The sequence below is a fragment of the Trichomycterus rosablanca genome, chromosome 12 (assembly GCF_030014385.1).
Source record: "Trichomycterus rosablanca isolate fTriRos1 chromosome 12, fTriRos1.hap1, whole genome shotgun sequence".
Lineage (NCBI taxonomy): Eukaryota > Metazoa > Chordata > Actinopteri > Siluriformes > Trichomycteridae > Trichomycterus > Trichomycterus rosablanca.
The window spans coordinates 38,030,446-38,054,375 of NC_085999.1; the positions used below are offsets into that span (position 1 = coordinate 38,030,446).

General features: G+C 39.5%; 1 protein-coding gene across 3 annotated transcripts; it reads right to left on the minus strand.

Moving 5' to 3' along the window:
- Positions 1-475: 475 nt before the first annotated feature.
- Positions 476-23,790, minus strand: si:ch211-141e20.2 (nectin-3). 3 transcript variants are annotated; one of them, XM_063006322.1, is made up of 9 exons: positions 23,391-23,790; positions 12,122-12,256; positions 10,652-10,993; positions 9,574-9,879; positions 8,583-8,694; positions 7,446-7,600; positions 6,068-6,167; positions 4,827-4,884; positions 476-4,680 (listed from the first exon to the last, which is right to left on the minus strand). In XM_063006322.1, the coding sequence occupies exons 2-9, from the start codon at positions 12,162-12,164 to the stop codon at positions 4,654-4,656; spliced, it is 1,143 nt and encodes a 380-aa protein (XP_062862392.1). In that variant the 5' UTR covers positions 12,165-12,256; positions 23,391-23,790; the 3' UTR covers positions 476-4,653. The 3 variants fall into 3 exon arrangements, with proteins under 3 accessions (XP_062862392.1, XP_062862394.1, XP_062862393.1); XM_063006324.1 differs by having other exon boundaries at positions 476-4,741; XM_063006323.1 differs by lacking the exon at positions 23,391-23,790 and having other exon boundaries at positions 12,122-12,482.
- Positions 23,791-23,930: the final 140 nt, after the last annotated feature.

The window sequence follows — 23,930 nt, forward strand, 5'->3', positions numbered from 1 at the left end:
CCGAATCAAATTAAACCAGGGGAATTTGCGTGAGCTCAGATTACATTCAGATTCAAACGCAACATCAACAAATACGAGCCAGTTTCTGTGTTTAAAATAATAAACGCATACCATCGTACACTAGAGTGCAGACAACTCTATCTATGTCTAGTCAAGTTCTAGTCCCATCTAGTAATACTAGTAACAATTCAGTGTCTCTAATTCACCTCACTTGCATGTCTTTGGACTGTTGGAGAAAACCGGAGCATCCCCACACAGACACGGGGAGAACATGCAAACTCCACACAGAAAGGACCCGGACCGCCCCACCTGGGGATCGAACCCAGGACCTTCTTGCTGTGAGGCAACAGTGCTACCCACTTAGCCACCGTGCCGCCCCAATTCAAAACAAATAAAACCAAATCTTTGTAATTCCACTATTCAATGTGAGAAAAACTTGTGGGTTCAGTTTAGAACAAAAGCAAAGATAAAACTGTTCAAACAGAGATAACATTTATTTATATATCAAAGCTAATCATTTCTAACACAAATAGTGCAGTAAAAAAGTATAAATACACAAACAGTAATGCATATAAATACAAATAATTCAGAGCCTGGAGTAGGATACATCATATAAAATACAAGCAATAATGCTATTTGAAAAAGAAAGTAGTAGGATTTTTTTTATTATTAATTATGTTATTAACTTTATTTTTGACAAAAGTTCATGCAGAATTGCAGAGTTCCAGTGTTGTATAGTTTAATTATGGTTTTGTGTAATGATTAATGCAGTATATTGTAGTTAGCCGGGAAAATGAAGCATAAGATAAGATTCCTTTATTGATTCCCATGGCACAAATTTGAGTGTTACAGCAGCTTCAGCACAGAGTAAATACAGTTAAAGATAAAGATAATAAAAACAATTGACTATATAAAGACATTTATTAGTATGTATGTAATGTCTCATAAAGTTAAGTAATGTCCTCCCCGTGTCTGTGTGGGGTTCCTCCCACAGTCAAAAGACAGTCAAATGAGGTGAACTAGAAATAGAAAATTGTCCATGACTGTGGAACAAGTGTGGGAATTGTGTGGGAGAAGGATCTGAGTCATACGTATATAGTGTGAGAAACGTCTGAAACGCTCCGTCGAGTCTATGACTAAACGAACGTTAGATCTGATTTTATCCTTCACCCAGTACCTCCAGACCCACCAGACAGCCTCACCAACTTATTCAGGTAATAAACAGAACGAAAGAAAAGAGAAAGCTGCTACAGTCATGATGTAATCTTCGCTCTGTAGAATTTGAGACTTGTATTGACTTTCTTTCTGAGATTATTCGATCTATCTATCTAAGATAAACAAAACACCTCCAGACCTACTGACTATCATTACGATCTCGTGGGAATCAAAAAATTCCACTTTCACATGTGACTTTTCACAAGTCGACAGCATGACAACCAGCAGACCGGGGACACGTGATCGATCACAAACAGCATTCTGTGTGTATGCAACACTGTTTAATACAAATAAGCACACAGTTAAAATTCGTTTTACATTTAACGTCATGCTAACACACACACAAAAAAAAGCAGAATCGTTGGGCAGAATCCTACTCGTCTGCAAAACTACCAAACACACACCTGTTAACCTACAGCCAAAATAACATACAGTGGTGCTTGAAAGTTTGTGAACCCTTTAGGATTTTCTATATTTCTGCATAAATATGACCTAAAACATCATCAGATTTTCACACAAGTCCTAAAAGTAGATAAAGAGAACCCAGTTAAACAAATGAGACAAAAATATTATACTTGGTCATTTATTTATTGAGGGAAATGATCCAATATTACATATTTGTGAGTAGCAAAAGTATGTGAACCTTTGCTTTCAGTATCTGGTGTGACCCCCTGTGCAGCAATAACTGCAACTAAACGTTTCTGGTAACTGTTGATCAGTCCTGCACACCGGCTTGGAGGAATTTTAGCCCATTCCTCCGTACAGAACGGCTTCAACTCTGGGATGTTGGTGGGTTTCCTCACATTAACTGCTCGCTTCAGGTCCTTCCACAACATTTCGATTGGATTAAGGTCAGGACTTTGACTTGGCCATTCCAAAACATAAATTTTATTCTTCTTTAACCATTCTTTGTAGAACGACTTGTGTGCTTAGGGTCGTTGTCTTGCTGCATGACCCACCTTCTCTTGAGATTCAGTTCATGGACAGATGTCCTGACATTTTCATTAAGAATTCTCTGATATAATTCAGAATTCATTGTTCCATCAATGATGGCAAGCCGTCCTGGCCCAGATGCAGCAAAACAGGCCCAAACCATGACACTACCACCACCATGTTTCACAGATGGGATAAGGTTCTTATGCTGGAATGCAGTGTTTTCCTTTCTCCAAACATAACGCTTTTCATTTAAACCAAAAAGTTCTATTTTGGTCTCATCCGTCCACAAAACATTCTTCCAGTAGCCTTCTGGCTTGTCCACGTGATCTGTAGCAAACTGCAGATGAGCAGCAATGTTCTTTTTGGAGAGCAGTGGCTTTCTCCTTGCAACCCTGCCATGCACACCATTGTTGTTCAGTGTTCTTCTGATGGTGGACTCCTGAACATTAACATTAGCCAATGTGAGAGAGGCCTTCAGTTGCTTAGAAGTTACCCTGGGGTCACAAAGTTACTACTAAAGTTAGCCGACTATTACACGCTTTGCTCTTGGAGTGATCTTTGTTGGTCGACCACTCCTGGGGAGGGTAACAATGGTCTTGAATTTCCTCCATTTGTACACAATCTGTCTGACTGTGGATTGGTTGAGTCCAAACTCTTTAGAGATGGTTTTGTAACCTTTTCACGCCTGATGAGCATCAATAACTCTTTTTCTGAGGTCCTCAGAAATCTCCTTTGTTCATGCCATGATACACTTCCACAAACATGTGCTGTGAAGAGCAGACTTTGATAGATCCCTGTTCTTTAAATAAAACAGGGCGCCCACTCACACCTGATTGTCATCCCATTGATTGAAAACACCTGAACATATTTTTGTCTCATTTGTTTAACTGGGTTCTCTTTATCTACTTTTAGGACTTATAGAAAATCCTAAAGGGTTCACAAACTTTCAAGCACCACTGTATACGTAAAAATGCAAAACACTCATTAAAGACGATCCTTCATCTGGGTAAACATGTTGATAGCTTTTCTGTTGAAGTCCACCAATCAATAAATGAATTTAAATAAATCAGTCCTTATACAGCTTATTAGGAGTGTCTATCAAACCGTGATGACCACAAACAACGTTTACTAAACATCTTGACCTAGGTCTATGTACATTTTGTTTAAGCATGATAGTGCCACTACAAAAAGGAGCAACAATATTAGTTAAGAAGAGTTACATAACTCCAGCCTAAGTTCTTCAGTTACTTCAAAAGACTGGTTTACAATCACAAAACACGATATAGAAAGTAGAAAATAAATTAAATATTTTATACATGATTATTATACAACAGTTAGTTCCGACCTTACAATCTGATTGGTTGAGAAGCGTTCTAAACGTGCTGATATTCATGATAACAACACGGTCTTTTCACATCACAACTGTATAACTCCGCTGACGCGTTGCCATTAACGACAAGCTTAATGCACACAAACGCACACGCAGGCGACAGACTTTATTTCACGGTCGCGTTTTAAATCCGTTATCTGATACACAATCTAGTGCACTGTGTAGGGAACATTAATGTGTTTGTAACGCGCACAGTTAGTTAAGCCCTATTAGTTCTGTTTTCATCCATAGCCTTTGGTGTGTGCGAGAGGTTTTTTTATTTCTTTTTTTACCTTCGGAGGTTCTTGCTTTCTTCTTCTTGTTGTTCTTACCTCCCTGAAATGAGTTTTGGCAACTTGGGATGTCTGCTTTGTAGTGTTAAACTTTATATTCGTTGTGGAACTACTTTTTGGCGGAAGGTATTGTCAATATTAAAGCATATTTAATATGAAATTCAGGACTTCTTTGATTTATTTTCTTTCTTTATTTTGTAAAAACTGTTGTATAAAAGCAATAGAACACTTGAGGCCGTGTGTTATCGCGAATAACATCACGGCTGTGATTTGGTCGCAGGCACGAGCCGAAGGCGAGATAACACACTCCCTCTCTTTAGCATTTTTAGGTAGTGTCACCATGATCTGACTTTTTTGCATTGCAAAACACTTACAGAGTGAACCATCATAATGAAAACATGACAAAGCCATTTGACTTTCTTGTTCATAAACAATAGTGTCAGGACTATTTATTTTGATGACACTGACACTTTCATTGACATGAATACTTGCTTTGCTTTGAGGAATGAACTCTCCATTTTGAGCAAGTGACACGCTCTTGCAGGTTATACACTAGGTTTTGCAGTTCGTACTAATTGTTTTGAGAAATGCACTTACTGTTGTGCAAATGTTAATAGTGATGTGAGAAATGCACCAAAGCGACTGAGAAAAACTGTAAACTAGTGAGTTTTTGCTGCATCCGCGACCTTGATTCCATCCTAGGTGGCTTTAATTAGGACGTGTCTGTAGGGAGGCTCAAACTTGAATATTAGGTCACGAATCCAGTGAATTCAGTGGGACCCTTTAGTTTCCTCCTAATATCCAGTAAGAACATTGAGAGGATTAAGCCTCCCCACCACGTCAAGGTATGGTCCCATTGGAAAGGTTCTATAAAAAAAACAATGGGCATCAAGATGTCCAAAACGTCCACACTTAGTTATAAAGAAATCTAAAGAAATCACAGATATAAGAACATAGTAGTATGGAATTAATGATTTAATGATGATTTAAATGAATGACTAGTTTACACTGACCGTTTCTCTGTCTGAAGTTGGGGGTTCAGCAGTGGGTACACGAGCAGGTCTAAAAAACCTGAGTGAACACAATCAAAACTGTGTTTTAGATGCCCAAGGTGTAAACGGAATCAATCAATATCTAACTCCAGGTAGACACCGCATGCTTTTGTGCTTGGTTGAACTCAAAGTTCACATTTAATTCATTAATTTGACGTAACCAAATCCTATAATTCACGTTTATACTGCCCAGTCCATTTGACATGACAAATTGCTACGAACCTCTGGGTTTGTCAATGAACAATGCAGCTAAGACTCTGCTCGGTTAGGATTATTATTCATTGGATGGCAGTTCGAGGATGCGTCGCCAAGGCCGCTCAGGTGGCGCAGCGGTAAAAACACACACTAGCACACTGAAGCTGGGATCTCGAATACATCCGACTGGGCTGAGCGGCCAAGTGAACAATTATTGGCCTGTTGTTTATATAGGGTTGGGTTAGTAGTAAGCCAGATAGAGTCTCCCTGTAACCGATGCAACTACGACCTCTGCTGGATGATTGATGGCGCCTGCACAGGCATCAGGGTGTGTCTCTCCGTACACAGGGCTGATCCGCATCAGCACTCGCCTAGCGCAGGTGAAAAGATGCACACGGATGCATACGGCTGCCGCCCACATGTCGAAGGGGGGCGTGGGTTAGCTTCGTTCTCCTCAAACAGAGCGGAGATTGGCATTAGTGAAGAGGAAGCATAATGCAATTGGGCAATTGGACGCGCCAAAAGTCGGGAGAAATGGAGAAAATGCATAAACAAAATACAAAAAAGAGAATGCGTCGCCTATGTGCCAACTGTCGTGACTGGTATCGACCTACAGTATCTCTGTTACAACCAGTCAGTCAGTGATAAGAACCACAGTAATGTAACAAGATGAGGGCACGCCTCACCCCTCCGGTTTGAAAGCTTTGAGCAATAGAGGATGTTTCCTAACTTCCTAATTTTTGGTTTATAATTACATTTATGAATATCACAAGTTGGTACAACAATTTCTGATGTGAGAAATTTGACAACCGGGCCATAACTTTAGCAACCTGCTTAAATCATGCAGTGTCTGTCTGGTATTAGGGTGGTTTTACAAACTGTCATTTATTTTCATATATATTTTAGAAAAGCTTTGATCCAAAAAGGAGATATAAATCATGAGAATATGGAAAAAATATCACTACAAATCTTTATAATCTGTATTTTACTCTGGTAAACAAACTCACTGTTGTTTTTTTTGCCACGTCAGGTATCCAAACTGATATCCAACGAATACAATCAAAGCAAGAAGGGTCAAGACGAAGAGAATCCAGCCAGCCTTGTGTCCTGTGTGGAGATGGAGAGAAAGCCAGTTGTTTGGTGTTACTGATCAATCTGATCTGACATTTTCATTTCAGAACTGACGTTGATGGCGCTGAGCGGACGCTTTGATCCAAAGCAAATTACAATTGTGATCAAATACAATTCAAGCAACTGAAGGTTATTGAGGGTTAAGGGGCTTGTGCATGGGCCCAACAGTGTTAATTTAGAAGAGTTGGGGTTTGACCTGGCAACCATATGATTACTAGTACAACACCCTAACCGCTGAGCTACCACTAAGCAGCCTCAGCCGTTGCCCTGGTCGTTATCATCATTAAACAAACAGGCTCACACCCCAAAACAGTTGAACAACACAGAGACTGTATTCTATATCTATATTTTGTACATTTATTTTTAAATAAATTCGGTTAACATCTGGCAGCAAAATGCTGCATTTTCTGCAAGATTAAGACTTTTATTAAGTTTTTATCTCGCGAGTTTGTACAAAAGCCAGAGTCGGAGTGCATTGGCTAGTCAGATAACACTGAAGGAGCTGAAAAAATGTACAAGTATTTACATATCATTCATAACAAGTACCACAAGGCACACCGGTACAATTTTAGCACTTCTCAGATATCTGTACGTAAGGCCCTAATGAGCCTTTTTTGGTGTAAAACACAATTTGCCATAAATTTAAACTTTAAAGTTTGTGTTTAGCGATTTAACGTTCTTCATTCGTGCAGCGTTCAAGTGCCTCACGTTTACTGGTTACTAGCGATCCTACGGCAATTCAGTTAGCAATCGCTCAGTCAAAACGTCCAAGATGTCGAAGACTGAAGCAGCTAAAAACACGACTCGGGTAACTAACAACCAATTCTGTGGATGTAGGGGGGGAGGGGATCAAAACACGGATGAGAATTTTCATATTTGAGACAGAACACGAAGCCTTGCAATGTCGCTGGATGTTCTAGGTTTACATTCATCTATTAATGTAGCTGTGCTGTGTATCATAGCTTCATTCATTCTATCATTCAGTTAATGAGTGTAATTTAATGACTTTCATTAGATATATGAAAGCCATAGGCACCAAAAGCAGAATTACTGTTACTATTAATGGACTATTGAATGGCCATTATAGACAAAAACCTCAGCACTTATACTGTATATATATATATTGCAAAAAAATGTTACTGAAATAAATGTGAATACATGTTTTGCTCAGGGTTTATCATTCCAAATGCATATTTATTTTGCAATCTTGTAAAAATAGTGATTACCAAGCATAGTGACTGCTAGAGCACAAACCTTGTGTATCACTTGGTAGATTTTGTACATTAAGAGAAGCCACTCCGCTGCCATACTGGTTAGAAGCTACACAGTAGTACAGACCATTACTCTCAGATGTTCGGTTAACAAACAGGCTGCTGCCACTGGTAAGTGTCTCGGCCACAGGAAAGTGCCTTTAAAAGAGAATAAGTGTGTTACCAATCAAGTACTAATATTACTACCCATACTACACAAATAAATGAAGGTAATGTGGTAAATATTCTCATATTCCTAGTGTTCCTGGGCATTTATTTGCACTTAAACAGTTTTCAGTATTTTTAAATGCAAACTGACAACATTTAGTCACAGTAATTCTAATTAAAGTCAAAAGTTTACATACACTCGTACTGGAGTTGTAAGTCATGGTGTTCTTGGGGTTTTCTTGACATAACAATAATAATAATAATAAATTCAACTTATATAGCACCTTTAACAGTACCCAAAGATGCTTTACATAGGAATCATAATCATAAACAAGATCAAACAGAAACAGAAGAAGACGAGTGAATGTGCTGAGTAAACAAGAACGTTTCTGGAAGAGATTTACACTCAGCGAGAGAGGAAGAGAGACGAAGAGGAAGAGGAAGAGAGTTCCACAGTGTAGGGGTAGCAACACTAAATCATCCACCACCCATGGTGGTCAACCTAAACCTTGGAGCAACCAGGAGACCAGCACCCGACGACCTTAACCTACGAGAAGGGACATAGCGGTGTAGAAGATTAGCCAGATACAAGGGAGCCAGACCATGAAGTGCCTTAAAAGTGAGCACTAAAATTTTGATCTGCAGGGGTCGGAGGGATTTTGATGGAAGTCGATAGAGGAGAGAATTGCAGTAATCTAGTTTGGAGGTAATAAAGGCATGTACCAGGGTCTCAGCAGCTTTAAAGGACAGAAACGGACGCATTTCGAAGCTGGAAGAAGGCAGTGAACCTACATGTGGCATAAAAAAGACAGGAGAGGGTCGAACAGAACCCCAAGATTACGTGTCTTGGAAGAAGACTGAACAGAGATACCAGCAATAGTGAGGGAAGTGTTAGTGAGAGAAGAGACAACGGATTTAGAGCCAATAATGAGATTCATTTGGATGGTGTACGGAGGCTAAAGTTTGTTATTACCTGCTCCAGGTAAAGTTGGACGGCAGCGGATTGGCGTCTCCCACACAACCAAATTCTTGTTGTGTTTTATTTGGACCACCGAAATAAAGTATGTACACAACCTGGGGAGGGTCTGGAAGGAAGAAAATACAATGTTATCAGACATTAAGATGTAAAATGAATGTAATAATAATGAAAATGCATAACAAGACTAATATGGATTGATTTGAAAGGGTATTAAATGCTGGACTGTGCTAGTTATTTGAGCTCACTACATTTAATGTTAACAGGAAAAAGGACACCACAAGCCACCAGAGCACTAAAACCATTCTGTGACTTCCTGTTCTATAAATAAAAGCAATCATCAACCTGATACAAATGTTCTGTCATTTATTTTGTGAAAATGTTCTTGTAATTGAAGGACTACAATTGAATTCTTCAGTTTTCCTTACACAGCACACTAATGCATGCGCAAAACAGTCAATAAATGTTTGTAGTTTTTAACCACAGTTTTAAATCCTGTTTATCAGAGTTTTAGTCAAGACTCTCTTAATCAAGACCGACCCAAAGCAGAGACCAATATCAACCCAGGATACGTACCAACTGAGACCAAGACGCATAGTAATTGAAAGCAGGTCTTATAACTGGAGTATAATTTAAGGATGTACCTGGGATTGAAGCTAAAAAAATCAGGGAACACTGGTCTCAGGACTGGACTGAAGAACTACAACCCTGTTATTAGCTGAAGTATTTTCTGTGGATCTAAATGCACAAATCGCTTCATCGTAATCTCCCGCTGTCTGTGCCCCAATAATAAACCTATTTCTAGTCACCTAGAACACCTAGACACCTTTTCTTTGCTTAACTGCGTAGTTTACATATTCAGTTATTTGTTTTACCTTCGATCTTTAACTCGTCTGTAAGTTTATGAACCAGACTGCTTAGAAATTAAAGCACCATGTCCCAAAACATAATAAAAATACAACACAATGAATCCTCTACCATGACTTACAGTGGATGTTTATTGAGTATTCCTGTTTCAGGTCCTTTTTCAGCGCTATGTGTTTAACTGAGCACTCAACCTTCTGCCGATTTAGATTTTTAGACGCCACACCAGTCAGGTAGCTGGTAGTAGTGTGCAGTCCATCAGGATTTACGCTGACGTTGGTCTGTACTTTTAAAACGTTGTTTAGAGAACCAAGACTCCAGGACACGTGTGCTTCGGGTTTTGCGTTGGACGCCGTGCAGGCCGCAATTATCTCTTCAGTGTCACTAGCAACAGGAATGACTTCAGGAGTTAAACTGACCACTGGTGGAACTACAAACAAGAGAAAAACAAGTTAATCATATACTGAGGTTATGTGTCTCGTTTTACCGGCTTCCCATTTCTGTGGTTACTGCCTGGGGGTGCAAATTTAATCAACTGTCATAACAGAGAATTACCTCGTAAACAAAACAAATAATCCATGATGTTTTTAATGTCAACAAAGCTTTAGGCTGTGTTAAATTAAAACATAAAGGTGGAACTGTTTTGTAAACACTGCAATGTGTGACCTTTAATAAACATACATTTATTAAAGATAATAATAATAATGTAGGGCAGGAGGAACACAGTGTACAGTACAGCTCTACCCACAAGGGCTGTGAAAGATTTTGGCATTTATTTGGACTCGAACGCCACACGTCCACAGAGCGCACCTCCGACCTTACGCACTACCTGACCATCCGGCTGAGCTGGGCGGCTACAGGGTGAGGAAGCCGGATAGGGACCCCATAACTGATGCAATTACCACCTCTGCTGGCGGGTTGATTACGCGTGGACAGAGACGGGGCATAATCCGTACACAAAGCTGATCCGCATATGAACTCGCCTCGTGCAGGTGAAAAGATGCAGTCGGGTACTGCACAAGTGTCGGAGGGGGCGTGTGTCAGTGTCGCTCTCCTCAATCAGAAGTGGAGATCAGTATACAGGGAGCAAACATAGATGGTATGACTGCAGCTAGAAGGGCATTTAAATTAACAGACATCAATAAATGAACAGTCCAGACTCAAAATCATAGCAGGGCACAAATCACAGGTACACATCTTACCTCGTACGTCAAGGTTTAACAGTTTATTAGATGGTCCACTTGGAAAGAAACTGAAGATGCAGGTGTAGACCCCTTCATCCAAAAACTTAACATCATTCAGACGAATTGAGCCGTTGCGCTCCGAGATGCTCCCAATGAATTCCACTCTGCCCTTTAACTCATCCTTAATTTGAATTTCCCCATCCGGAGTAATGACAAAGAAATTCGTATCCTTTGGGTTTTTCTTCGTCCTTCTTTGCCAGGTGATTCGTGTCAGATCCTCTTTGTTTTTTACCAGCTGACAGGACAATATGGCAGCGTCTCCGGCGTTGACTGTTACATTCTCACCAAGAACCGTCACGGCTGTATAGCGGAAAGTGTTACAATAAAAACAAAGGCACATTAAAGTAATCAAAGTGCACAATATTGAGGTATATTTTAGTAAATGAGCAGCTTTATATAAATACTGGCTTTTATTATTATTTGTGGACATTTTGAACTTGGTGATAATGCGCTCTTACAGAGCATTTTCGATGGATAAATAATTAACGTTGGTCAGAAATAATTCATTAAAAAAAAAAACACACAATGTGATGCGATTCACAATACCGGGTTCACGATACGATTTCTTCCCGATTTTTTTAACAAAAATAAATTGAAGACAAATGACGACAGTTGTCTTTTATTATTTCTCTTTAAAACAAAATAAAATTCTGTATTTGTGCTTTATCTAAATGATGAATGCCCTTTTATTTCTGAGGTAGGTTCAAACTATACAAAACAATGCTGCACATTTCCCTTTTTGAGTAAAAAAATGGAAAATTCCGAACCTGGCAACCCTGTAGTGCCGTAAACCAGACGAGGTGAATAGCACCAGCGCCCTCTGCTGTTTAAAGTGAACATCGATTCATTATACATGTAAACTGATATGATTCGTGACACGTGAGTCTTGTGGTGCATCGTTACACCCCTAATAGAAGTCCAGAAGTGTTAAATAAGGAGAACATGGGGGGGGGGGGGGGTCATCTATTTAAGTGTTTATAGATTTTGCCCCCCTCTATTTGTTTGTTTGTTTGTTTATTAGGATTTTAACGTCATGTTTTACACTTTGGTTACATTCATGACAGGAACGGTCGTTACTCATTACACAAGATTCATCAATTCACAAGGTTATATCAAACACAGTCATGGACAATTTTGTATCTCCAATTCACCTCACTTGCACGTCTTTGGAGTGTGGGAGGAAACCCACGTGGACATGGGGAGAACATGCAAACTCCACACAGAAAGAACCTGGACACGGGGATCAAACCCAGGACCTTCTTGCTGTGAGGCGACAGTGCTACCCCGCCCGCCCCTCTCTATATGTGTTTTAAAACCAGTTGGGGCCTTAGTAATGGTTTTAAAGAATATGTTTGTGCTTTTTACAGCTGATAACTGCCATTTACAAACTAAAAGTCATCTTTTCAATATGTACATGAACATTTGTACCTGTTATGCAACATGCAACACAGGACAGATAAAACAGGAGCATCTTTTCCACTGCATCATCAACAGAGCCTGGAGAAAGTCCTGACGTCAAATCTGATTAACCGTGTTGTTCTACAGTGCCGTGGGAGGTCAGTTCTGTCGAGCAAAACAACAACTTAATTAACTTAAGTTTCCTTTACTCTGCTGATTAGCTAATGTAAAACGTTTCCCTGAAATGCTGCCTCGGATGTTCCTACACACACTAATTCTGTGTTATTGTTACTATAATTATTATTTTAACCCTTGGTTGTTCTACACTTTATGTTAAAACAATAAAAGTTTAATTTATTGATTGAAAAAAATTGATTGCTATTAGTGTTAGTTAAATAGGTAGAATCTCAGGTATTGTGTCTTTTATTTATGTGCTTCTTCACATTCAGCTAGATATAAACCTAGTGTGCATCCTCAGTTAAGATATGATATATTAAAAACAAGATATATAAACATATAAGATGTTTTATAAAATGTATTGCACAAGTACATCAGGTTTTGCACAGATTTGAAGGCTTTGCACTTTACTGCAATAAACAAAACAAGCATGAATAATAATCTAACCTTTAGTTTATTGTTATTGTTTTAGTTTAGTTTAGTTTATTATTATTTTTATTATTATTATTATTATTTATTAAGTACCAGCTTTAAGGAAGTAAATTCAATTCACAAGCAATTCATATTCTAAAAGATCTTTTTGTTTTTGTTTATGCATTTTCTCCCCTTTTTCTCCTGACTTTTAGCACATCCAATTGGCCGATTGCATTATGCTTCCTTTCCACTAATGCTGATCCCCGCTTTGCTTGAGGAGAACGAAGCTAACCAACTAGATTCTACCATGTTTGTCTATAATTGTAACCTATAATACAAATCAAACCACAGTTTACTAATAATCAACACAATCACTTACTTTTTCTTACAATACGTAAGGATAGAAGGGGTTATTGAAGATAAATAAATCAACCTAGCCATTAAGTCTTAAATTCAGGATGTATTAAACAGTAATGACCATTGACCATTCATCGGACTGGATACTCCTAATAACAGTTTTCTGTTACGTTAGCTAAATAACAGGTTCTATTCGTGTTTTCCATTTTCTATTACCATTATTTCAAATAATCCTCCTAGAAATACAAAACAAAGGTGCAATATGTAATATATTACTCATAGTTACATGTCCATATTACATTCCTAATAATACAACAAAGTACAGCGGAACCGTGTTACTGGACGTCCCCTAAACTCAACACGCTCAATCAGAATCAGCTTCTCCCCAAATCTAAAACGCTTTTGGTTCAAAATAAAGCTTAACGTGGTTTAATGTACTAACAGAACGACATAAAAACACTAAACCTCTCTTAATTATTACTGCTTATTTGTTCTCTCCACTAATTGAGCAGCGTAGGAAAACAATAAAGAAGTAAAGCTAAAGTGCAGCTTTTATTGTATTTAATTGATTTTTAACTGATTATAATTGTATTTCAGTGTGTTTATATTATATTTGTGTTATTTTCAGTGTATAAGTGTCAAAAACAACCTCATTATTTTACATGAGACTAAAATATCTGCAGCTCCACGGGACCATGGATGCATTAACAGGTTTCACAAACATCCTCCCAGAACCAACTGACGTCGAGTTTCAAGGTACCGCTGTACACTGTGAAATTTTGTCTAGCAGCTTTTAAGTCTGTATCTTATGTTTTTTTAAAGGTTTTTCACTTTCAAGGTTTTTCTTTTCTGTTTTTATCAGTAAAGTCTTATATTATTTTTTTCTTATCTTAGAACAAAGATCGTGTCACGACAGACACATTCTCAAATGTACTCGTTTCTGTGTATAAAAAAAAGAAAAGAAACAGTGTTAAATATTTGTTATTTTAAAATTTGACAGGTTTTATCTGCTAGAAATGTGGTTTTGTCACTTGTTGCTATATGCAAATTGATTTACTCAGTAATCGAACAAAACAAACACAACTTGCGGATGTTGGTAGCATAGAGTAGATAGCGTACTGGACTAGACTAGTAATCAGAAGGTTGCTGGTTCAAGCCACTGAGCAAAGCCCTTTATATTCAGTCATAAATGTAAATAACTTTGGATGAAAGCACCTGCTAAATGCCAAAAACATAAACGTCACATGTATTATCAGGGTTAACGGGGCACTGGTATTGGGTGGTTTTCCTTTTTGCTTTTTATTTTATTTTTATGTTTCTTTACTTTTCAAATCACCTGATTAACACATATCTGTCCTTTATTTTATTTATTTATTGTACAGTTCCAGATCCTCACTAAGGTTTATTAAACAGTTAAAAGAGAACAAAGGCCGTTGTGCTGCATGAGGGCCGTTGTGCTGCATGAGGGCCGTTTATCCCCCCCCCCCCCCCCCCCCCCCCCAGGCAAAGAGCAAACAGCTCTCGTTCTTATCACTGACAGCTGTTATTCCACCCAACGGTATCAAATTTATGGAAAGCACCTAAAGCCTCATACACATGATACCTGGCAAAGAAGCTTAGAACAGACTCGCCATTGTTTCCTATGAAGTAAAGCACATTTACCGCTCTTTTTACCTCCTGTTGATGCACTTAAATCTACACCTTAAATTTGGCATGATATTGTAAAAAATACAGCATAGCGGGTTTTTAAAAATCTTCTCAAGTATGGGGGCGCTTAGGTGGCGCAGCGGTAAAACATGCTAGCACACCAGAGCTGACATTCCGAACTCAACGGTTCAAAACTTAGCACTGCCATACAGTAGGTTAAGCGGCTACACGAACAACGATCGGCTTGTTGTTTATTCAGGGTGGGAGCCGGACCGGACCTCATAACTGATGCAGTTACGACCTCTGTTGGCTTGTTGATGGTGCCTGCAATGCGTTGATCAGGGAAAGGCTCTCTGTACACAAAGCTGGTCTGTATATGAACTCGCCTCGAGCAGGTGAAAAGATGCAGTCGGGTACTGCACACGTGTCGGAGGGGGCGTGCGTCAGTCTCGATCTCCTCAACCAAAGTGGGGGTCAACATCAGTAGAGAGGAAGCATAATGCAGTCGGGTAATTGGATACAACTAGGTTGAGAGGAACATTGGGAAAAATACTAAACTTCTCACGTCTCTAAATGCCAACTGTTGCTGAAGCTTTCTTGTTGTAGTGGACATGTTGTAACTGGAATGAAGGTTATTAAAGCACAGTTGTGGATTCCCACATACAGCACACAAAAGCGTACTGCAGTGAAGGAATGAATAAACAGCTTAAAATAGATCTTTTATACTCATGTGTTCTCCCTAAAGCACAACATCCTAAAGCAGGAGGATATAAAGCAAGATGTCATGTGGCAGAATGCGGTGCCAAACTGGTGATTAGATTAGATTTTTTTTTTTCCATGTTCTCTATGTGACACAAGGTCATGTGGGATTACACATCAAGGAAATAACTCACATCGTATAAACAACATCAAATCAAATCAAATCAAGGTTTATTTGTCACATACATAGTCATACACAGTACAACTGGCAGTGAAATGCTTTTGTGACTGCTCAGCCACAGTAATTACAAAATCTACAAAATAGTTCAAATATACAGTGGTGCTTGAAAGTTTGTGAACCCTTTAGAATTTTCTATATTTCTGCATAAAAATGACCTTTAAAACATCATCAGATTTTCACACGAGTCCTAAAAGTAGATAAAGAGAACCCAGCTAAACAAATGAGACAAAAATATTATACTTGGTTATTTATTTATTGAGGAAAATGATCCAATATTACATATTTGTGAGTGGCAAAAGTATGTGAACCTCTAGGATTCGCAGTTAATTTGAAGGTGAAATTAGTCAGGTGTTTTCAATCAATGGGACGACAATCAGGTGAGTGGCACCCTGTTTTATTTAAAGAACAGGGATCTATCAAAGTCTGCTCTTCACAACACGTTTGTGGTAGTGTATCATGGCACGCACAAAGGAGATTTCTGAGGACCTCAGAAAAAAAGTTGTTGATGCTCATCAGGCTGGAAAAGGTTACAAAACCATCTCTAAAGAGTTTGGACTCCACCAATCCACAGTCAGACAGATTGTGTACAAATGGAGGAAATTCAAGACCATTGTTACCCTCCCCAGGAGTGGTCGACCAACAAAGATCACTCCAAGAGCAAGGCGTGTAATAGTCGGCGAGGTCACAAAGGACCCCAGGGTAACTTCTAAGCAACTGAAGGCCTCTTTCACATTGGCTAATGTTGATGTTCATGAGTCCACCATCAGGAGAACACTGAACAACAATGGTGTGCATGGCAGGGTTGCAAGGAGAAAGCCACTGCTCTCCAAAAAGAACATTGCTGCTCGTCTGCAGTTTGCTACAGATCACGTGGACGAGTCAGAAGGCTACTGGAAGAATGTTTTGTGGACGGATGAGACCAAAATAAAACTTTAAATGAAAAGCGTTATGTTTGGAGAAAGGAAAACACTACATTACAGCATAAGAACCTTATCCCATCTGTGAAACACGGTGGTGGTAGTATCATGGTTTGGGCCTGTTTTGTTGCATCTGGGCCAGGATGGCTTGCCATCATTGATGGAACAATGAATTCTGAATTATATCAGAGAATTCTTAAGGAAAATGTCAGGACATCTGTCCATGAACTGAATCTCAAGAGAAGGTGGGTCATGCAGCGAGACAACGACCCTAAGCACACAAGTCGTTCTACAAAGAATGGTTAAAGAAGAATAAAGTTCATGTTTTGGAATGGCCAAGTCAAAGTCCTGACCTTAATCCAATGGAAATGTTGTGGAAGGACCTGAAGCGAGCAGTTAATGTGAGGAAACCCACCAACATCCCAGAGTTGAAGCTGTTCTGTACGGAGGAACGGGCTAAAATTCCTGCTGCAAAGGGGGGTCACACCAGATACTGAAAGCAAAGGTTCACATACTTTTGCCACTCACAAATATGTAATCATATGTAATAATTTTCCTCAATAAATAAATGACCAAGTATAATATTTTTGTCTCATTTGTTTAACTGGGTTCTCTTTATCTACTTTTAGGACTTGTGTGAAAATCTGACGACGTTTTAGGTCATATTTATGCAGAAATATAGAAAATTCTAAAGGGTTCACAAACTTTCAAGCACCACTGTACACACACACACATATATATATATATACACAGTATATATATATATTAGATTGTGCAAGTTGTGTAAATTAGTCCTTAATGCTATTTTCGTTGAGGACTCGAGTAGTTTGTGGGAAAAAGCTTCTTCTCATCCTCTCCGTTTTGGTTTTTAGAGCACGAAAACGCTTCCCAGACCGTAACAAAGAAAAAAGTCCATTACTGGGATGACTGAGGTCATTTACTATCCTCCTGGCCCTTGTCCAGCACTGTTTCCTGTATATGGACTGCAGGTCAGGAAGCTCAGTCCGGATGATGCGCTCAGCTGAACACACCACCCTCTGTAGAGCCGCCCGTCCTGCTTGGTGCTGTTTCCGTACCAGGTTGTGATGTTTCCCGTTACGATGGATTTAATGGTGCAGGTGTAGAAGTTACGAAGCACCTCGGATGGTAGTTTGAAGAAGTAGCAAGAAAGTAAATCCCCATTCGTACCTCCGTCGTAACTCCCTCAGACACCGTTAACTGTCTTCACTAAGGTTTATCAAACGGTCAAACCAGAGGTTCACTTATTTTTTTCTCCCAGCAATGTGGATGTATAATGTGCTCAATAAAGTGTGTTTACAATGTGTCTATAAATGTTACTGACGACATTTGAACCCACTTTTTAATCTAACTGAATGCAATACATTTTACACAGCATAAAGAGGTGTGAAACTAGAGATGGTATTAATAACCGATTAACCGATAACAGTCGTTATTAATACTGTCGAGTAAAACTGTCATTTAAATTCATTTCCAACAGCGAGTTAAACTGTGTGAGAGTTCAGAGACCTTAACCTCAGAGACCTTATTTAGAGAATCACCTGCAAACTACAAACACTGGAACTATAAATGGAAGCTGGTTAATGTTGCACCACAGACGTATAGCGTTCTGTATAAGGAGGCTGTTTAAAGGTGCGGAGTCTGACTGAATGTTAAACTCACATGTACATCAGTGTGTTACATTATTTGTTCACAAACTGATGTGGAGATTTTGCATCATGTCCGAGTATGAAGATAAAATTATATGATTATCATCCAATAATAACACTAACGTTGTCAGGAAAGTTGTTTTATTTCTCCTTTTTTAATTTTACGTCATGTTTTACACACTTTGGTTGATTCATGACAGGAACGGTAGTTACTCATTACACAAGATTCATCAGTTCGAGTTTTAACATTAAACACAGTCATGGACAATTTTGTATTTCTAATTCGCCTCACTTGCACGTCTTTGTACTGTGGGAGGAAACCGGAGCTCCCGTAGGAAACCCACACGGACAAACTCCACACAGTAATATATATATTATAATTAATATATATATTTATATATAATGTAATAATATACATATATACACACACACATACAGGGGTTGGACAAAATAACTGAAACACCTGTCATTTTAGTGTGGGAGGTTTCATGGCTAAATTGGACCAGTCTGGTGGCCAATCTTCATTAATTGCACATTGCACCAGTAAGAGCAGAGTGTGAAGGTTCAATTAGCAGGATAAGAGCACAGTTTTGCTCAAAATATTGCAATGCACACAACATTATGGGTGACATACCAGAGTTCAAAAGAGGACAAATTGTTGGTGCACGTCTTGCTGGCGCATCTGTGACCAAGACAGCAAGTCTTTGTGATGTATCAAGAGCCACGGTATCCAGGGTAATGTCAGCATACCACCAAGAAGGACAAACCACATCCAACAGGATTAACTGTGGACGCAAGAGGAAGCTGTCTGAAAGGGATGTTCGGGTGCTAACCCGGATTGTATCCAAAAAACATAAAACCACGGCTGCCCAAATCACGGCAGAATTAAATGTGCACCTCAACTCTCCTGTTTCCACCAGAACTGTCCGTCGGGAGCTCCACAGGGTCGATATACACGGCCGGGCTGCTATAGCCAAACCTTTGGTCACTCGTGCCAATGCCAAACGTCGGTTTCAATGGTGCAAGGAGCGCAAATCTTGGGCTGTGGACAATGTGAAACATGTATTGTTCTCTGATGAGTCCACCTTTACTGTTTTCCCCACATCCGGGAGAGTTACGGTGTGAAGAAGCCCCAAAGAAGCGTACCACCCAGACTGTTGCATGCCCAGAGTGAAGCATGGGGGTGGATCAGTGATGGTTTGGGCTGCCATATCATGGCATTCCCTTGGCCCAATACTTGTGCTAGATGGGCGCGTCACTGCCAAGGACTACCGAACCATTCTGGAGGACCATGTGCATCCAATGGCGGTGCCGTGTATCAGGATGACAATGCACCAATACACACAGCAAGACTGGTGAAAGATTGGTTTGATGAACATGAAAGTGAAGTTGAACATCTCCCATGGCCTGCACAGTCACCAGATCTAAATAGTATTGAGCCACTTTGGGGTGTTTTGGAGAAGCGAGTCAGGAAACGTTTTCCTCCACCAGCATCACGTAGTGACCTGGCCACTATCCTGCAAGAAGAATGGCTTAAAATCCCTCTGACCACTGTGCAGGACTTGTATATGTCATTTCCAAGACGAATTGACGCTGTATTGGCCGCAAAAGGAGGCCCTACACCATACTAATAAATTATTGTGGTCTAAAACCAGGTGTTTCAGTTATTTTGTCCAACCCCTGTATATATATATATATAGTAGATACATTAGGGCTGGGCGATATATCGAGATTTTATAAAATATCGATATATTTTCATACGCGATATAAGATAAGACAATATCGCATATATCGATATAGATGTTGCGTTCCAGTTAGATCCGACAGTTCGTCTTTCTCTTCTCCCAGTTTGTCTCTGCACATGTTCACCAGCCCCGCCCCTCTCCCTCTCCCTCACTGCCCCACCCCTCTCCCTCACTGCCCCGCCCCTCTCCCTCACTGAACACAACCTGCCCCGCCCCACCGCTTCACCAGTAATTCCTGCAGGCAGCGAGAGCATGGAGACGGATAAAGACGTGACAGAAGCTATCGAAGAGGAGCTGCTTACTAAAAAGAAAAATATTGGAATTATTTGGAGATTCGAATTCAAAGTGTCAGATGAGCAGCAGAATAATGTATTCCGTAGAGAACGCTGAAAACAAGTCCAGACAAAAGGTTCCAGCTCCGTGTACCTTTGGTCATTCGTTTTCACTTCAAATCCCAAAGTTAAAAAAACAAGAAAACGAGTCGTTATTCGTTTTAAAAACCAATACAAGCGCATGCACGTATTTACTTCACATTAAGTGTTGAGAAAGTAATAATAACGTAGCGGTGCGTCTCCTGTTGTTCTGACGTGTGTGTTTGTATATGTGATGTGCATGTATTTGCTCTATCTGTAAAAACAAACATTATGGGGAGTGATTTCTGTACTGGATGTTGTACGTGGTTGTGTTAGTTTATACTGGACGATCTCCCGACGTCCGACACGTCATTTATTTATTTATCTTCTATTATAGTATTTCTTGTTGTCGGCCAATAAACAACCAAACATTATTAAATTGCATAAACAAGGAGCAAACAGCAATTAAACAACAAATAAAGCTGTTAAATAATAATAAAGTGCATAAAGCAGAACGCTGATTAAAATGCATTAGATGTTGTAATAGTTACACAGATTAGTTCTGCCTGTATTACAGAACTGAGTTCTATATGTAAAAAACAAAAAAAAATGTAAATGTTAATGTTGTGGCGACATATACATAAAATAATGTTTATAAAACGGATAGTTCCGGTCCTAAAAACTGATTGGCTGAGCCGCGTTCGAAGCCGTTGTAAAATCCCCGATAAACGCACACCTATGACCGCCTCACATCATTCCATATTAATACGCCACTGAAAAGAGAAAGTTAATGTTATTTTCGCCCTCACGTTGCCTAGCAACACTGTTAATCGGATTACCTTGCGTCGCGGAAGAATGCTTTATTGTAAGTTTATACACAATAAATACATTTATGATTAAACATTGTTGTATTTATTATATTTTATGTTGACCGCCGTTTTATTAAAGCAATAAGCCACTCGAGACCGTGCATTACTGTTACGATTTTAGCACTGGGAAAGAAGTTTTAGGCACTCCGCTTCGCGTCGTACCAAAAACGTCATCCCCGTGCTAAAATCACAGTAACGTACGGCCTCTCGTGGCTTATTGCTTTAATAAAGTCCAAACATGGGGGGTTAACGAGGGGTTTACTTTAACAGGGTTTTACTTTTAATGTCACACAAGCTCAGCCGGGGTTACTTTCGTTTGGTTACTTATTCGCAGCTTCTTATTTAGCGGCTGAAGTTGGTTCCTTATTCATAAAGGGAGCGTTCGCCATGGATATTTGCTGCACACTTTATATTTTACCGACATCAATCAACTAAATGAAGACGTGAACATAATTTTTTTGGCGGATTCTCATCGTGATATTGTCAATGTAAAAATGTGATTCAAATATAATTAAAATATTTACTTTGTAAAATATTTTTTTCAATTCATTCAGGCTGCATTTCCACTGTAAGGAAAACCTATTTTTATTCAGAAGCATACTGGTGGCATAATTCAAGTCGGGCCAGACAAATAACAAATCCATCATACAGAACTGGTCCCTCTCTGTAAGAAAAAGTTGATTTTAGACTGGCCCAAGTTAATTTTATACCTAAAATCTATAGCCAACATGGCACACTCAGCAATGGTGCACATGAAAATTCATTCCAAGGGGCAATTTCAGAAGCATACTGGTGGCATAATTCAAGTCGGGCCAGACAAATAAATTCATTACATAGAACTGGTCCCTCTCTGTAAGAAAAAGTTGATTTTAGCCTGGCCCAGGATCATTTTCTAACAAAAATCAAACTGGCAACATGGCACACTCAGCAATGGTGCACATGAAAATTGATTCAAAGGGGCAATTTCAGAAGCATACTGGTGGCATAATTCATGTCGGGCCAGACAAATAACAAATTCATCATACAGAACTGGTCCCTCTCTGTAAGAAAAAGTTGATTTTAGCCTGGCCCAGGATCATTTTCTAACAAAAATCAAACTGGCAACATGTGCACCATTGCTGAGTGTGCCATGTTGGCTATAGATTTTAGGTATAAAATTAACTTGGGCCAGTCTAAAATCAACTTTTTCTTACAGAGAGGGACCAGTTCTGTATGATGGATTTGTTATTTGTCTGGCCCGACTTGAATTATGCCACCAGTATGCTTCTGAATAAAAATAGGTTTTCCTTACAGTGGAAATGCAGCCTGAAAGAATGAATTGAAAAAAATATTTTACAAAGTAAATATTTTCATTATATTTGAATCACATTTTTACATTGACAACATCACGATGAGAATCAGCCAAAAAAATTATGTTCACGTCTTCATTTAGTTGATTTATGTCGGTAAAATATAAAGTGTGCAGCAAATATCCATGGCGAACGCTCACTTTATGAAAAAAGGGAGCTCCCATGGCCACTATCAAACCCTTACAGCTCATTCAAAATGCAGCTGCCCGTCTGGTTTTTAACCAACCTAAACACTGCCACATCACCCCACTGCTGCGTTCTCTTCACTGGCTTCCTGTAGCTGCACGCATTCAGTTTAAAACACTGATGCTCGCCTACAAAGCCAAAAATGGACCAGCCCCAAGCTACCTTCGTGGTCTAATCAAACCCCGCTCTGTACCACGCAACCTCCGAGCCTCTAGTCTCGCTCGACTTGAGCCTCCATCCAGGACTAAAGGAAGACAAGCATCAAGGCTGTTCTCTGTTCTAGCGCCCAAATTGTGGAACGAACTTCCTCTGTCTGTCCGAACAGCTGAGTCTCTTGCTGTCTTTAAAAAACGATTAAAAACACACCACAGGCACTTTGGTTCTAACAGGTTTTAGCAGATTTGTGTTCTTCGACTGTTGTCTATCTAAACTTAAGGAATGAAATGTTCACTGTGGAAGCACTTCTGTAAGTCGCTCTGGATAAGAGCGTCTGCTAAATGCTGAAAATGTAAATGTAAATGTAAAATGAATAAGGAACCAACTTCAGCCGCTAAATAAGAAGCTGCGAATAAGTAACTAACTTCAGCCTCGTCTATAACTTAATAAACCAGTGAGTGTAAATTTGATGTTAAAACTTAAATCAAACCCAGCTGTGGTGATGTGTTCTGGTACACTTACCTCATTTATTACAACAATCCGCTACAAACAAACAAAGCGGCTCTGCAAAAATAATTCGCTATACTTCCATCCATATATCCATCCAAATATCGATACTACCGATACCGAGGTTTGTATGTGAATCGAATCGATACTTTAGTTTCAGTTTTTATCCGCTACATTTAGTGCTTTTCTCCCGTTTCATCAGAAAGAACACATTGTACCTCAGTGATGGGGCGTTCCGATCCGATTCTATTGAACAAAAGGAACCGAGTCGCTGAGAGCCGCTATATAATTTTTATATCTGCGCAGTTCGGCTGTAATCCACACATTCAGCTTCCATCAGTAGAGGGAACCAATCAGTCATAATAAGAGCTGTTTACTGTAGAAATAATTCAGTATCCTCCTCCACACGGAGAGAATGAGCGAGGGAGTACCACACATCCGTGTCCAATTCTTCCCCAAATTTAACACCATCATCCCCAACTTCCTCCCAGACCCCCACACACTGCCCCACCTACTGGGGGGAGCATAGAGAGAGAGCTGCACACTAACAGCACT

Bases quoted from the DNA above. Each gene is read 5' to 3' on its own strand.
- si:ch211-141e20.2 (XM_063006322.1), bottom strand. From the start codon at position 12,164: ATGCTCCTGTTTTATCTGTCCTGTGTTGCATGTTGCATAACAG. The intron at 9,880-10,651 runs GTAAGATGTGTA...TCTTGTTTGTAG, and splicing joins GTTAAACCTTGACGTACGAG to TTCCACCAGTGGTCAGTTTA. The intron at 4,681-4,826 runs GTCAGTGTAAAC...TTTTTTTTATAG, and splicing joins CAACTTCAGACAGAGAAACG to AACCTTTCCAATGGGACCAT.